At 47.9% G+C, this 17,426-nt stretch overlaps 1 protein-coding gene across 1 annotated transcript in view; it reads left to right on the top strand.

Annotated features, from left to right (window-relative positions):
- The window catches only part of DNER (delta/notch like EGF repeat containing), a 337,797-nt gene that overhangs the window by 118,397 nt on the left and 201,974 nt on the right, over positions 1-17,426 (top strand). The window contains exon 2 of the mRNA XM_055122261.1: positions 16,780-17,118. Within this exon, the coding sequence (XP_054978236.1) occupies positions 16,780-17,118 (339 nt within the window). The remainder of the gene's footprint in view (positions 1-16,779; positions 17,119-17,426) is intronic.

Genomic DNA, 17,426 nt, shown 5'->3' with positions numbered 1-17,426 from the left:
TATTCCCCATACTCTTTCTCTACTTTTGGGGATTATAGCTTGCAACACAGACACTGAGAAGTCATCATGTTTGGTCCATTATCTATTTTCGGCACACATCTCCCATCCCGACTGGTTCCTCCAGCCATCATTTTCTTAGTGATCCCTTCTCTATTCCAGCTGCCTCCTCCCCTCCACTCATAGTCTTTCAGCTATGGGGCAATACTCCTGGCCCTTGTATCTACTGTCCTTGGGTGTCAGCCTCATGTTATGTTATTCTATACTCCACAAATGAGTGCAGTCCTTCTAGGTCTGTTCCTTTCTTTCTGACTCATTTCACTTAGCAGGATACTTTCCATGTTTATCCATTTATAAGCAAATTTCGTGACTTCATCTCTCCTAACAGCTTCATAATATTCCATTGTGTAGATGTACTAAAGTTTCTTTAACCAGTCATCTGTTTGGGGGCACTCAGGTTGTTTCCATATTTTGGCTATTGTGAACAGTGCTACAATGAATATATAGCACTGTTTATATATTCATTTATATATACCATTCTACTGTACTCTTTTGTATCCTCAGGATATAGTCCCAGAAATGGTATTGCAGGGTCATATGGAAGCTCAATTTCTAGTTTTTGAAGGAATGTCCATATTGTTTTCCAGAAAGGCTGGACCAGTCGGCATTCTCACCAACAGTGAAGGAGCGTCCCTTTTTCCCCACATCCACCCCAGCACTGGTTGCTTTTGTTCTTTTGAATGCGTGCCAGTCTCTGTGGTGTGAGATGATATCTCATTGTTGTTTTGATTTGCATCTCCCTGATGACTAGCGATGTGGAGCATTTTTTCATGTGCCTTTGGGCCATTTGTGTTTCTTTTTTGAGGAAACTTCTGTCCATTTCTTCTCCCCATTTTTTCATGGGGTTGGAGGTTTTTTCTCTTATACAATTCTACAAGTATCTTATATATCCTGGATATTAATCCCTTATCAGATGGGTATTGGGTAAATATTCTTTCCCATTCTGTGGGCTCTCCCTGTATTTTGGTCACTGAGAAACCTTTCTTTTAAGAAAGGAAATTCTAGGCTTCATAGTAGAGCTCCGCCAATTAACCCGACAAGGTCAGGGTTCTCACTGTGTGGAGGGAGGGTGTTGACCTGCTGCTGCAGACACCCAGAGGGAAAGTCCCTCCTTCCCGAGTTTGGGGGAAGCAGACTGCTAAAGTGGGGGCTTGCCTTGGTCTGCCAAGTGGACAGAATGAGGTAGCTAACGAGAGACAGCGGGTTTTGGGAAGCCCGAGAGAAATCCACAGGAGGCTGGATCATAAACACAGAAAGCTCCCAGACCTCCCAGACCCCAGTGGGAGGTGACGCTTTAGGTGACTGCCACCAGGCCATAGTGACATCGCTGATGGTACACCCCAACCTCTTCCTGTACCCGTCTCCTTTCACCCCAACATTTCCCCGTATTTTTATTGAGGTTCAGTTCTGTATTTTGTGATCTCCTTACAAATGGGGACATTGTTATGTTTGGGGGAATTAATCTTTTCATGAAACATTATTATTTACAGCAGGTAGGGAATTTGCCTTGCATGTGGCCGACCTGGGTTCGATTTCTCTGTCCCTCTTGGAGAGCCCGGCAAGCTACCGAGAGTATCTCACCCGCACGACAGAGCCTGGCAAGCTCCCCGTAGCGTATTTGATATTCCAAAAACAGTAACAAGTCTCACAGTGGAGATGTTACTGGTGCCCACTCAAGCAAATCAATGACAGTGCTATTATTATACATTATTATTATTTGGTTCGGTGGTCACATCCAGAGGCCACATCCTGTGCAGTCAGGGATCACTCCTGGTGAAGTGTCTGTTGGAGTCATTCACCTTTTTCCCCCCATGGGATTATCTCCCTCCCCTTCTGCTGCCCTGCTACCTTAATTCATGCAAATCATCCTTTATCTAGGGAGGATCACTCTGTGGGTCATTGCAGCTGCTTTAACACATTCCATGGTTTATGCTTTTGTCCTTTTATCGGGGGATGTTAATGGATAGAAGTTCACAATTATGCTGTCATTTGATTTGTTACTAGTCTTCATATTACTCTTTGAGTCCTGTTAAATATTTGTTTAATGCCTTTAGACTTTTTTTTTTCCTGTTACCATTTTGATACATTCTGCTTGCTTGGGGACAACTTTAGGTTGAGATTTGCAGTTTACTTCCAATTTATTTTTGTGTGTGGAGTGAAGGCAGAGCTGGGCTTGTTTTTCCTGCTGGGTGTTGAAAGTTACACTGCTGTATTGCGGCAAGGAAGTGTCCTCATAGGAGTACTGCATTTTGAGTGGATTTGTTCTGATATCTTCATATTGCAGCTTCAAAATGACTGATTTCTTGGCTGGAGAGTTTTTATAGGGGAAGGCACTCGCCTTGCATGCAACCTTCCCTGATTTAATGCCCAGAACTTCATATGGTCCCCCAAACAATGCCAGGGGTCATTTCTGAGCACAGAACCAGGAGTAAGCCTTTAGCACAGCTGGATATGGCCTAACCCACACCTGCCTCAATCACTCGTTTTTCATGTTATCCTCGGTTAAGGATGTCTGGACAGTTTGGGTTAATTTTACACCAGGACAAAATAAAAATTGGTGGTTTTACAGCACTTGGATGGAATCTTTTGACCCCTTTCAGGAAAATGTGTGTCTTTATATTTTGAGCTTTCAAATCCATGATTAGAATCCGCCCCATTTAAATATATATTCTAAAATTATTTTACTGTTTTGCACTTCTCTTGGTTGAGAACATGCGCTTGTTTCATTTGATGTATTCTTGACATACTCTGTGCTTTAAAAATATTTCAGTTTTTAGTCGGGATACATGGAGTGGCAATTTTAAAAGCATATGACCTTGTATCTCGCAAACTTGCTGCAGTTCTGTATTCTAACAATTTACCTGTATGCCTAATCATTTAGTATGTGAGCTGAGGTAGGTGTTGTCTCTACTCAGTTCTTACAGCCTTTTTTTTCATGCTTGCCTCATTGTATTGACTAGAACCTTTAGTGCCGTCCTGTTCAGAGGGTGGGTTGGCAACATCTTAGCTTTGTTCTCAATTTCAGATACTCTCTGTCACATTAAAGACATTCCTTTCCGTTACTAGTTTGCTAAGAATCTTCCCTCTCAATGCATGTTGAATTTAATAAGATGCTTTTCCGGCATCACTTGAAATGAGTGTCCTAGTTTCTTTCAGGGAGGTAAAAGTCGACATATTTCCTGTATTCCTGACATTGTTGTTCTGTAAAAGAGGTTTTGCCAGGATGTATTCGTGTCTGCAGTGAGAGATGAAACGAGAATGCATATGCTGAGCTAGTCCTAAGTGCCTGATACAAGAGACTGGGGTTTGAAAAGGAAAAGGGGAAAAAAATTATCACCAGAGGATGCTTTGTTCCTGACAATAAGTACAGTTGGGTTTTATGCTTTAGAATTGATTTGAATATGGAAAGAAAGGAACAAAGGTTTCAGAAGAACAACTATTTATTTCTATCCGTGATTGAGCCGGACTAAAAGGCTTATGTGTAGGAGTATTAACAATCTAGGTTAACCAAACTAAAGCGAAGAAGTACTATAGTTTCAAGATCATTTCCAAATGTAGCTTGTTACAAGGAGCTGCCATGGGAAAAAATAGAAGGGACTTAGATATGTAGCAGATTATTTCATGCATTTTATTTGACAGCTCCCAAATCTTAATTCTGCTTGTTTCTTCTTGTAGCTTACATACAAATGTGAATAAACCTACCTCTGAACATCAGGCCATGCTGTTTTCAGAGAAGTTGATAGAGAGTTGAGGGGGAATATGCACCTCCTAAGTTAGTCTTAGAATTTTTCCCCTAGTATACACAGAGTTCCTAGCAGAAAACTCAAGAAATCCTGACAGTTGGGAATGTATATTTCACTAAGCTGTGTAGTTCCTGGGCTGGAGTGATAGCACAGTGGGTAGGGCATTTGCCTTGCATGCGCCTGACCCGGGTTCGATTTGTCCATCCATCTGGGAGAGCCCGGCAAGCTACCGAGAGTATCCCGTCTTCACAGCAGAGCCTGGCAAGCTCCCCGTGGTGTATTCGATATGCCAAAAATAGTAACAACAAGTCTCACAATGGAGACATTACTGGTGCCCGCTCGAGCAAATCGATGAGCAATGGGATGACAGTGCTACAGTGCTACGTAGCTTCTGATGCAGTAAAGTGAATGGGCATTAACCAAAAAATAATGGAATCACTGTGAGATAGACCATTACAAAGCTGTTCCTGACTGGGGTTCAGTCACACAGTGTTCCAACACCCATCCCTCCACCAGTGTACACTTCCCACCACCAGTGTCCCCAGGTTCCCTCCCTCCAGCACCCAGGCAGGGACTTTCTTCTTTTTTTCTCTCACTCCTTTTGGGCATTATGGTTTGCAGTAAAGGTGTGGAGAGGTCATCGTCTTTGTTCCTTTTCCTACCTTCAGAACATAGATCTTATCCAGAGTGATTATTTCTACCTGTCTTTGTCCTATTGGTCCCTTATCTTTCCCAGCTGAATGGGCATTTTTGTTATCTGGATTTGGAAAAAAAATTCATGGGATGCATTTATTATTATTTTTTTTTTGTGTGGCTGAGTTGACTCTTGGCGTAAGTACCGCAGTAATTTCTGAGTGTACCCTTCAAGTGGTTGGGGTTGGAATAGGATAAAGATCCTCAATGCCCTGCTGGGAACCAATGCCTGGGAACAGCCAGAAACCCATGCCTGGGAACGGCCTCAAACTTATGCCTGGGCACCAATATGTCAGTACAAACTGACCTGTAACTAGGAACAACCGCTTCTTGGGAAAGGTTGCAGAACAATGCCCAGGGAAACTGCCACCAGGGCCCACATCCAGTTTTGTTTAACACTTGCATTCTTTGCTATTCTCCCATTCTGCCCACTTCCTCAGATAATCAATTATAAAAGACTAGCTTAAGAGAAATAAAGTTGGAGCTTTCTCCCATTCTTGTGTCTGTCTGTGTCTGTCTCTTTCTCCTTGCGTCTGTCTCCTTTTCACTCTCGCACCCTCTCCCGGTTACCCACGTTGAACAAGTCCCGAGGGATGGGACAATGCCCAAAGAGGGAGAATGTTGGACCCTACGGGGCTCAACCTGCCTTTCAGCATGAAGATGGCATTTCTAACCAGAGTGCTTCCTAGTTTGGACAGAGAAGCAGGGTATGAAGACCCCACAGGACATTCACCATCTCCAGTCTTGCACTTTTCTGAGTCTCAGGAGACTTCCCTGCTCCACCCAAGATCACCCCTGCATCAGCGCAGATTCCCCAGACTTTGTCTCTTGCAGCTATGGGACCCAGGAAAATTGCTGCTCACTTTTCTAGAAACTCCAGACTCTGAAATCTGCAGTCCTCTTTCTCATGGCCCCTCTGTGCAGCTGGTGAGTGTAGACACTCCTGCTATTCCCGGCCCCGTGGTCTGGGTGTCTCGTCACCATCCACCCTCCTCCCTCTTTCTCTGTTTAGCCTTTGCAGCCGTCCGCCCATCCTTCACCCTCTTGAATCTCAGATGGTGGGTGGGAGGGTGAAGGCAAGGGAAGGGAAGTGGGCGTCTGACCTCGCATCATGCTCTCGCCGCGTGATGGAGAATCTAGGAACTAGTTTTTCACGACGCCGAGATTCATCCTGCCACAGAATCGTCATGCCCAGTGTCCCTGGTCCCTTCCCTGCTTTGCATCATAGTGCTAAAGGCCCTTCTGTTATTTAACCATATGTCAGTCCCAGAAGAGAGTTGGATGGGGTTCAAAACTCAACGTGAAGGGGTCAGGGAGATGGCTCAAAGGGCTGGGGCACAAGCCTGCCATGTACGAGGGCCCAGGTTAGATCCCCAACCTGTTGGGGTCTCCTGCTCACTGCCTGAGAGCCCTTGTGGACCCAGGACCTCTGGGCCTTAGTGGCGTCAAATTACTAGGCCGAAGCACTGAGTCACCAGGCCTGAACTGCCAGGCTGAAGTTCACTGAACATTGCTCCTAGCCACTGAGCACTATTTGGGAGCCCTCCAATAGATGTCAATTGCTATAGGCTTTGAAGACTTTTCAGATGACCCACCCACATGGCAGAGCCTGGCAAGCTTTCCGTGGCGTATTCGATGCCAAAAACAGAAACAATAACAGGTCTCATTCCCCTGACCCTGAAAGAAGCCTCCAATCGTTGGGAAAGATGAGTAAGGAGAGGCTGCTAAAATTTCAGGGCTGGGACGACTGGAGACGTTACTGGTGCACACTCGAGTAAATCGATGAACAACGGGATGACAGTGATACATATTTTTTTTATTGAATACAGCTCCAAGTCTATATCGTCTGTGTTGGAGATCAGCAAAGGAAGGGGTTGTGGATTTGCACCAAACCTGCAAACCCTGTTCTTTGCAGGTTTGGTGGCTACAGTGACACATCCTCAGCTCCCCCGAGGTGTCAGTCAATACAGAAACAGGTGCCTGTGGCCTGACTCCAGCCAAACTTCCTTCCCGAGCACAGACCGGATGGCCTTGCGGCAGTTGCTTGCCAAGTCCCATGTTTACCCACAGATCATAAATGTTCTCAGCTGGGTCAAGTGCCTCAGATTGATCTGGGGAATAATTTCTAGATTTATAGACTTCATCCCTAGAATTGTGACTGACAGTTTTTGGGCCTGGGGGAAATCTGCATTTTCCTGGATATTTCCTCTGCTCAGACAGACAGAGGCTGACAACAGGAGGGCCCGCTGTGCATGTGAAGGCGCCTCTCTGCTCAGCATCTAAAAGGGTGTTTCCTCGTTGGAAATAACTTCCAGGAGAAGACAGGCGCCGTGTGAATCATTGTCAGGGCTCGCTTCTTTGAAATTGAGGTGTTTGTCTTGATCTGGGGTCTGGGACCCTATGTCATTGAGACATTTATTTAGGACTCTGTCCTTTGTCACCTGCTATAACGTATTTCTTCCATCTTGTTGCTTATTCTCCCTCTCTGTGGAGTTGGGTGGACGTTGAGGACACGTGTGATGTCATTTCCGGAGTAGAAGGCATTGTTCTGCCCTTGGAAAGGACATAGCTCTCAACAGGAGTGTGATTCTTGCCCGGGGGACACTGGGGGCACGTGGGGGCTGATGCAGCTGTCTCTGTAGGAGGGAGAGTTCCCTGGCATCTGGTGAGGAGAGATGAGGGGTGCTGTAAGCACCTCACTGCGCCCAAGACTATTCCCACAGTGACTTCTTCAGCCCCCTGAAGTGATCAGCGCCAGGGATGAGGGACCCGGCTTTAGGCATCCAGCTTTGGCCCTTTCATCGGAAGCTGTCTTCTTTCCCCCATGCTCAGACCCCCCTATGTCTGCCCTCTTTGTCTTTCCCCTTGCAGCACGATACTGTCCAATCAGGAGCTGAGCTGCCTGGTCTTCCTCCCTCCCTCCCTCCCTCCCTCCCTCCCTCCTCCCTCCCTCCCTCCCTCCCTCCCTCCCTCCCTCCCTCCCTCCTCCCTCCCTCCCTCCCTCCCTCCCTCCCTTCCTTCCTTCCTTCCTTCCTTCCTTCCTTCCTTCCTTCCTTCCTTCCTTCCTTCCTTCCTTCCTTCCTTCCTTCCTTCCTTCCTTCCTTTTAATTTTTGGTCCAAACTCCGTGATGCTCAGGAGTCACTCCTGAAGTGCTCAGGGGACCATATGTGATGTCAGGGGTTGAACCCAAGTCTGCTGTGTGCAAAACAAGCACCCTACCTGTTGCTTTCTCTCTCCAGCCCGGTCTGCCCATTTTCAGAGCTGCCTTTGTCACACCCTTCCTCTCTCCCCGAACTGGGGACTTTAGCCCCAGCAAACATACGGGCCGAGGTGCCAGTAGGCACATCCATAGACACATTGGCATGAGGAGGCTCCCTGGTCGGAGTCTGAGCCTTTCATGCCATGGAACACCAGGACTGGGCTTATCTGTCTTCCTGACCCCTTGGCCACATACCAGGAGGGCCACATCAAGTCCAGGTGCCTTATAGTGCTCCGTGGAAGCCACTGAATTTCTGACACGCCGTAACTGAAAGGGTCACCTGTATGAAAGGGAAGTTTTATGGACCTGGCCTCCAGGGTTCGAGGAGGGTTCTCACAGTCTGTGTGTAGAAGCAACACTTCTGACTCTGACTTCCTGTGTCCAGTGACCCTGCCCATGACCTCTTGTGTGACCTTCCATCCTTCTTCCTGTGGAGAACTTTGAAGTCGCCAGGAATTCCAAAGCCAGCTTTGGCACTGGGGGATAGATGGGTTAGGGAAGGATAATGACTGTCAGTGAAGTCTCTGGGGATGGTCCTCAGGTCCTGGGGTCCAGCATTGGTGCTGGTCCCCCGGCCCTTCTCGTGTCACACTCCTGTTTTCTGCTCTTGCTCTTAATATTAATTAGTTGCACAGGTGAAAAGTCTGGAATAGAACATATGAAGAATGGTTTTAGATTAGCTCGATGATGTGAAAACTCTCGGCTTAGATGCATTAATCTGATGTAACAACAAAAACAACAAAATGCCTTGAATAAATGAACTGCTTGGTTAACTGTGGGAAGAAAACCATTAATCCGTAAGGTTTCTCTTTATTCTTTCTTACAGCCAATATTAAAAAGTCTTACCCATTTCCCTCTATTATCCAAAGTTAGAAGCTATAGCCAAGAAAACATCATTTATTACATTTTGAGTGTCCCCAAAGTCAGGTATATTAATTATGATATTTTGCCTCATTATGCATTTTGGCAGTTTGGTTATTCCCGGCCTATAGTTCAAGCTTAATGAGATTCAAGGGCAGTACCAACCTCTATAATAGGACTTTCTCTCTCTGAGGTAAAACACACATCCATACTCTAAAAACACTCAGTAAGTTATGTAAGTAAAACAAGACTTACAATAAATATTTATGATGCCAGGATTTTACTTAAAGGTCAGTGATTACATTTGATCTTATATTTGATGTCATGCACTTGAAGCATTCCCCCCCCTTTTAAAAGGCAGCTAATCCTGAAGTGGTACAGAATTCAAAGCAGAGAGTTGTCACTGTTGATGGAGCAGCTAATCCTACACTCCTCCGGGCAGCATGAACATGGAATGATTATTTTAAAGTAGGGCTCAGTGACCTCACAATGCAGTTATTTAATTTCCTGCTTGTAGCCCAGCTTACATGTGCGTGCGTGTGTGTGTGTGTGTGTGTGTGTGTGTGTTCACCATCACAACATTCCCTTTTGAGTTCATTTAGAAATCTATACAAATGAGTCTAATTTGTAGCTGCTCCTTTTTTTTAATAACTAGGAGCATTTCCCCCAGCTTTCCATATTAATCATTTTTCATTTAATCCCATATGCTGTTTGTACTTTCCTCTCAACTGTGAAGCCCAGCGAGCAGGTCCTAAATGGTACCATTTATCCTCATAGATTTCCCTTTAGTTTTTCATCCCCGCACACGTTTGGAATATGATGCTGCCTGTGGCGAGTTGGGAGGTCCTGCAAGTTCCCAATAATCTGTCCACCATCCCTGCCCCTGCCTGTGAGGAACTGGTTCAGGACAGACCACAGGAATCTATTAAGCTTTCTTAAGACTTTTTTTTACAGGAGCTTGCATTCTAGAATAACTTGTCTATCTGTCCCTGAGCAAGGAATTTGGATACAGGCACCCTGGGTCGCAAGAAGGGTGGTGGTCAGACCAGATAACCAGACCCATATCACAAGACCCAGGACTGCCCCCAGAACTGGGACATTCCTGAATATTGACGAGAATACTGATCTCTAAAGCCATAGGCTAAGGAGTGAAGTCCTTTTAAATGGATTGGTTAAGAAAGCTTGTAATATTACAAATCTATTGGCTATGAAATGCGTGGGCTCTGCTGTAACGGCCAGGGAAGGCCTATATAAGATCTCCTTTGGGGAAGCTCGGGGTCTTTTGCCCAACCTGCAGGACCTGCGTGTCCGTGTAGATGGCTGGACCCTGGCTAGCCAGTCTTACAATAAACCCTGCTTGCTGTTTGCAGTCTCTGGAGTCTCTTTGTCATTACAGGGAGATTTCAATCTGCGCCCTAACACTGCCCTCTGCTGTGACCGGCTTCTCTGAGTCTCTGAGTTCTCTGAGTTCTCTGAGTCCCTCCTAGATGGTGTCTGAGGAGAAGGAGGGCTTGATGCACCTTTCTCGGTGTTGCCAGCCAACCTGCCTGGACTATACTCTCCTTCCACAGACCAAAGTCTTGTGCTGGCGCTGGCTTACTACCTCTCAGGTAATAAGTCTGTATAATAAGACTTATACAGTGTATACTATAAAGCACTGTGAAGAGAAATAGAAGACACCAGGAAGTGGGAAGACATTTTACAGAGATTCAATGCAAGACCCATTAAAATTCCTATGATATTTTCAAAGACATGGATCAAACTCTATTAAAATTGGGATAAAACCATAAAGCTCCCCAAGTAGCCAAAACAGTTCTAAAGGGGGGTGGGAAAGAATATGGGAGACATTGCATTTCCCAACTCTGAACTATACAACCATGATAAAGTAATCCAAACTGCCTGGTACCGGAATAAAGAGAACCCTGCAGACCAGCTGAACAGATTGAGAGTCTGGGTTACACCCCCAGATTTATGGGCAGCAGTGACAGCACTCCACTTTCGATCTCCGGCACCATGTATGGTCCAAGCCCTCCAGGATTGATCACCGAGCACAGAGTAGGAATAAATCCTAAGCACTGCCAGATGAGCCCCCTCCCCAAAACAAAACAAAACAAAACAAAACAAAACAAAACAAAACAAAAGAACCAACTATCCACAAATGTACCCAATGACAAGTGAGTGTATGACAATGTGCATTGGGAGTCTACTCAGTTTTAAAAAATCTTTGGTGAAAACACGAGGACATCACAGTTAGTAAAATAAATCAGGAGGAGGCAAATACTGTCCCGGCTTAAAGCTGACTTCAAGCTATTGAATTGCTCTAAAAGGCTGCAGAAAGCACTGATTCAGCTCAGTGGTCACCGGGAGGAGGAACTCGTGAAGAGACCTGAAGTGCTGAATGCGACAGTGGCATGGGAGACTGGCCACTGGCGGGTGGGACTGGCCAGCGTTGCTTTGGCTGCTCTTGTGCTTGGTAGCTAGGGCAGGATCGAGGGCACCCTGCCATTGGCTTGGTTGGGTTGTGTTTGAGGACACATTTGTCCCCAGACCTGGTGCACTAACGTCGTAGAGTGAGCTCCGTCACTACACCTTCAGTATTTATTGTTTTTATCCTCCCCCCCCCCCCCGCAAAAAAAAAGTACTGAAGGAGGCCTTCAGTGCCTGCCTTCATTGCTTCCTTCCTTCCTGTTGATCCCAGAATTTTCTTTCTTGGCACGGAGGGGAGCAGTAAGAACCATGCCTGGTGGTCTTTCCTTGGGAAGGCAGAGACAGACGGGGATTCTGAATTTTTTCTCCCGAGTCTTTTGTTTTTGTTGCATCTTGAAGTGTCTCTGGCCAGCAGGGGGCAGTGGTGATGGAGCAGAGGCTGGGGGCCTCTCTAGCTCTCAGTGCACAGTGGAGATGTGAACATCCAAAATTAAGTTGGACAATGATCTCTTCCATATATTGAAATAATGGGAAAGTATTTTCGTGTTTGGGAGGGGTTGTGTTTATTAAAAGTTTTAATTTGTGATGGCGTTAACCTCACAATTTGGACTTTGCTCTTATTTATTATTATTTTTTTAAAAGTAATATTGCATTGTGATGTTCTATAAGTTTCTGGTATGCATCATTGAAAATAAACCTCTATAGTTACCACATTTAGTTCTCCTTGAGAGTTTTTTGTTTTGTTTTTTGGGAGGCATACCCGGAGGTACGCAGGGCTTACTCTTGGCTCCATGCTCAGGGAACCATAGGGTATATTGGGGATCAAACCTGGGTCTGCTGCATGCAAGGCAAATGACCTACTTGCTGTACTATCTTGTGGGTCCCTGAAAGTCTAGTTCTGTCCCTCATACATTCATCTCCTCTGTCTTTCATATCCTGCCTCTGCTTCCTTCTCTTCTAATAACCACGAGTTGGTCTTAGCATCTAATGGTTCAATTTTCTTTTATAGTTCACCCATTTATTCCTTAGTTTTGTCTCTATACCTTATATGAGGGGCTGGAGTGATAGCACAGCAGTAGGGCATTTGCCTTTTACGAGGCCGACCTGTGTTTGATTCCTCCGTCCCTCTCGGAGAGCCCGGCAAGCTACTGAGAGTATTGCACCCGCACGGCAGAGCCTGGCAAGCTACCCATGGTGTATTGGATATGCCAAACACAGTAACAATAAGTCTCACAATGAGAGACGTTGCTGGTTCCCGCTCGAACAAATTGATGAGCAATGGGATGACAGTGACAGTGACCTTATATGAGTGAAATAATGTGTTTGTCTTCCTCAATCTTAGTTCACTAAGACTGATAGCGTCTGGGTCCAGCCCTATTGTCATGAAGGGTAGGATTTCATCTTTTGTTGGTTGTTTTGGGGTCATACCTGGCTGTGCTCAGGACATTCTCCTGGCTCTGCACTCAGGGATCACTCCTGGAAGGGCTTGGAAGACCCTAAGGGACGCCAGGGATTGAACTGGGGTCAGCACAGACAGATCCAAGTGTCCTACCTCTTTTGCCCTGATTTCATCTGTTTTCCATAGTTAGGAAGGAGGGGCCAGAGAGATAGTGCAATAGGTAGGGCTTTTGCCTTGCAGGACCCAAATTTGATTCCTGGCACTCAATATAGTCCACCGAGATCAGAGTCAGGAGTGATCTCTGAGCACAGCTGAGTATAGTCCCAAAGCAAACAAATGAAACACAGCCAGGAAGTGGTTCACTGTGCATGTAGATACCACGGACTCTTTTCTATCAATCAGTTGTTGGGCGCTTCCTTTGTTTCCGGCTCATAGAGTCAATAATGCTGCAAGAAATATGGGTGTGCTCTTGTACCTTTAAGTTAGTGTTCTTTTTTATGTTTAATTTTAATTTGGGGTGGGGTGCACACCTGGGCAGTGTCAGGGAGCACTCCTGGTGGTGCTCAGGGTACCAGGTACCAGGTGCTCATGGGTCAGCCGCATGCAAGGCAATACTATCCTCTAGCCTTGCTCTCTAATAAGTTTTGTATGTTTGGAGTAAACACCTGCCAGTGGGAGGAGCGGACTTCGAGGGCTACCTTGTGAGGACTCTCCACACCGCTCCCCTTCATGGCTGAGCTGACTTATGCTCATACGGAGCTGGAGGGTTCCCGGCTCCCCATCTCCTTCCTCTCCGATACTTCTCATTGCTTGTCTGTTGGATAATAACCTTTCTCATGGGGGAGGCGGCCGTGTGGTCTGGGTTGGCCTTCCCCTCACAATAAGGGACAAAGGACGCCTTCTCCCCTGCCCATTGGTCATCTGGACACCAGCCACCTTTTAAAAAGCTTTGCATGTCCCCTTTATCCTCCTTAATTCAATTCTTTCTCCTTCCCACTGAATAGTTCCCCGGGCGGACACCCCTTCCCCGAACGCAACAATAAATCCAGTGCGAGGGAATGGTGTGGAGCCTCTCCCAGTCGCTCTTCTCTGCCCCTCGTCACGCTGGGTTTTCCGGAAGCCAGGCCTTTTTCTTTGCCTTTTAAAGTCAACACCCTGAGCAGAATTCCCCCTGCACACATTCCATATTGTCCCTGTGCATTCCACAGTGTCCCAACGGGATGGCAGTGCTACAGCAGGGCTGTTCTGTAGGTAGCAAGCCACCTAGTTTTTTTTTTTAAATAAATTTATTTATTTTTAATTAATGAATCACCATGAGGGTACAGTTACGGATTTATACACATCTGTGCTTATGCTTCCCCCATACAAAGTTCGGGAACCCATCCCTTCACCAGTGCCCATATTCCACCACCAGTAAACTCAGCATCCCTCCCATCCTCCCCAATCCCATCTTCCCCCCACCCCACTCTGTCACTGTGGCAGGGCATTCCCTTCTGTTCTCTCCCTCTAATTAGCTATTGTGGTTTGCAATAAAGGTGTTGAGTGGCCACCAATAAAGGTGGTTCAGCCCGCAACTCCCTTTCCCACATGGCCTTCGACTATATTATAGTTGGTGATCCCTTCTCTGAGTTGCCCTTTCCCCAGAATGTGAGGCCAGCCTCCTAGCCATGGAGTCAACCTCCTGGTAGTTGTTTCTACAATTCTTGGGTGTTAGTCTCCCACTCTGTTATTCTATATGTCATAGATGAGTGCAATCTTTCTATGTCTGTCTCTCTCTTTCTGACTCATTTCACTCAGCATGAAACTTTTCATGCCGATCCACTTAAATAAAAAATTTGTGACCTCCTTTTTTCTAACAGCTGCATAGTATTCCATTGTATATATGTACCAAAGTTTTCCTCAACCAGTCATCCGTTCTAGGGCATTCGGGTTTTTTCCAGATTCTGGCTATTGTAAACAGTGCTGCGATGAACATACATGTGCAGATGCCATTTCGATTATACTTTTTTGCCTCTCTGGGATATATTCCCAGCAGTGGTATTGCTGGGTCAAATGGGAGCTCAATTTCTAATTTTTTGAGAATCGTCCATATTGTTTTCCAGAAGGGCTGAACCAGTCGGCATTCCCACCAGCAGTGTAGAAGGGTCCCTTTCTCGCCACATCCTCTCCAACAGCGGTTGCTTTTGTTCTTTTGGATGAAGCCACCTAGTTTTTAACATGATTGAAAACAGTGAATCGATCCCCTTCCCTTCCCTTTCGGGTTGTTGTGATGAGCTGGGTGCTGACACTCACGCCGTTGGCTGGGGTGCTCAGACTCTCACAGCTGTGGTGCTCACTGAGTTGTGGTACCGCCCGGAGCTCACACAGGAAAGGGTGGTTGGTGGCATGCACCGGAACTGTCCATTTTGTTGTGGATCCCAAACAACAGTGCTGCTGGGACCACTCTCAGCGTGTGTGTGTGTATGTGAGTGTGTGTCCATCTGTGTGTGTGTTTTGTGTGTGTCTATGTGTGTGTTTTGTGTAAATGTGAGTGTGTCTGTCTCTGTGTGTGAGTGTTGTGTGTGTCTGTGAGTGTGTGTTTTGTGTGTGTGAGTGTGTGTCTATCTCTGTGTGAGTGTTGTGTGTGTCTATGTGGCTATGTGGGTGTGTGTTGTGTGTCTGTGTATGCGTTTTTTGTGTGTGTCTCTGTGTGAGTGTTGTGTGTGTTTTGTGTGTGTCTGTGTATGAGTGTTGCGTTTGTGTCTGTGTGTGTTGTGTGTATCTGTGTGTGTCTGTCTCTGTGTGAGTATTGTGTCTATGTATTGTGTGTTGTGTGTTTTTTTGCATGTCTGAGTGTATGTCTGTGTGTGTGAGCTTGTGTGTGTTGTGTGTGTGAGTTTGTGAGTATTGTGTGTATCTATGTGTGGGAGTGTGTCTGTGTATGTGAGTGTTGTATATGTATGAGTGTGTGTCTCTGTGTATGAATGTTGTGTGTGTGTCTCTTTCTCTTTGTGTGTTGTGTGTGTGTCTATGTGTGTGTGTTATGTGTGTATCTATGTATGCAAATTTTGTCTGTGCGTCTGTGTATAGTGTTGTGTGTGTGTCTTTTTCTCTTTGTGTGTTGTGTGTGTGTCTATGTGTGTGTAAGTGTTATGTGTGTATCTATGTGTGTGTATTTTGTCTGTGTGTCTGTGTGTGAGTGTTGTGTGTGTCTCTGTGTGTGTTGTGTGTGTATGTGGAACTCGCAGCCTCAGGCTTCCCCGTGCCCTCGATGGCGAGTGTCTGAGGGCCCTGCCGGGCGAGAGCGGACACAGACCGGGCCGTGTTTCGCACTTTCCTCCTGTCGCAGACCCTTCCTGTCCCGTGAGTTGTTCACACCTGATGAGACTCATTAGCGGAGCATGGGGCTGTCTTTCCCGGGCGTCCGAGTCTCGCCGCGTGTGTGTTTGTGGCCGTTCATTGCAGCAAGACCAGTGGAGGGTGCCCTGTCCCTCACGAGTCCCGTGTGACGTGAGCCCCGAGATGCCGGGCTCAGAGGGAGCCTCTCATTTTCCAGACCCAGACGGGTCCTGGCCGTGGAGAGCAGCGTGGGGTGGGCCTGAGGGCTGGGGACACTCGGAGAGCGGAGCAGGTGACCCCCGACGGGCTCTGCAGTGCGCCCGGCCGTCGCGGGCAGTGGTTCCGAGAACAACCCCGTCGCGACTAGCCACCCACCTCTGCCCCCGAGTCCGAGTGTCCCTTTGCTCTCTCCTCCTGGCAGAAGCTTCCAGAACACCCTCCTTATGGCCTCAGCGGTTTCCCTTAGGAGCGATGCTCTGTAGTCGACCCGCGTGGGCGCCTCTGGGGGACACAGCCCCTCCCCCGGGGCCCTTCCCAGGTGGGGAAGGGGACCAAGTCGGGTCTCTCTAGGGGGGAGATGGTCCGGGCCATTTCTCAGAGCAGCTTTCACAGTGGTCTGCGCTATGAAACAGGAAACCCCAGTTTCAACCGTGCCCCCCTGTGCCACCCCCACCCCCACCCCGGCACCTCCCCACACCCTGTCGGTCCTTCCCACCAGCCTCTGTGTTGCCTGTTCCTGCCTCTTAGGAAATCTCTGGAGCTAGGGGTCTTCCCGAGGGCCACCTCCTCCGCGGCTGGGGTTTGGGGAGACCTCTCTGAGCCGGCTCTGCTGGTGTGGTGTGTGTGTTTGGGGGGGCTGTGTCCTGTGCAAAGGCTGGCGTTGGGGTGACCTTGGGAGCCCCCTCCCCGCTGGCCTCCTGCCTCCCCCTTGCAGGAGCAGCTGCTCCCGGAGCCCCGTTCCCAGCCACGGCGCCACTTTTCTTACGAGGGAATAATTGACCCATTTATGGTCTCCTTGCAGCTTGTGGCGGACGCTTGTGCCAGCAACCCGTGTCGCCATGGCAACTGCAGCAGCGGCGGCGGCAGCAGCAGCGGCGGCAGCGGTGGCAGCGGCGGCAGCGAGGACTATTTCTGCATCTGCGAGCAGGGCTATGAGGGTCCCCACTGCGAGCAGCCGCTGCTGCCCGACCTCCCCGCCCCCGGCTGGACCGAGTCCACGGCGCCCAGACAGCTGCCGCCGGCCCCCGCGACCCCCGAGCCCGAGGCCATCGCGCCCGGCTCCCAGGCCACCGTGACCCTGCCCACCTGGCAGCCGAAAACTGGCCAGAAGGTGGTGGAAATGAAGTGGGACCAAGTGGAGGTGAGGGCGCTTGCCGCGGGCGTCCGGGACGGAGAGCAGCCGGCCCCGTCCCGCGAAGGACCCCCCAGCTCTCTGCACTCCTGATTTGAGCCCGCTCGGGGCTCTTGCCCTATTAAAAGTCAAAAACGTGGGGGCTGGAGCGATAGCACAGCCGGGAGGGCGTTTGTCTTGCACGTGCCCGACTTGGGTTCGATCCTCGGCATTCCATAGGGTCCCTCGAGCACTGCCAGGAGTGACTCCCTGAGTGCAGATTCAGGAGCAGCCCCTGAGCATTGCTGGGTGTGACCCAAAGAGCAAAAATAAATGAA

This window comes from Sorex araneus, chromosome X (assembly GCF_027595985.1).
Source record: "Sorex araneus isolate mSorAra2 chromosome X, mSorAra2.pri, whole genome shotgun sequence".
NCBI lineage: Eukaryota > Metazoa > Chordata > Mammalia > Eulipotyphla > Soricidae > Sorex > Sorex araneus.
Note: the sequence above shows the minus strand (reverse complement) of the source record. Positions and strands in the feature narration are given on the sequence as shown.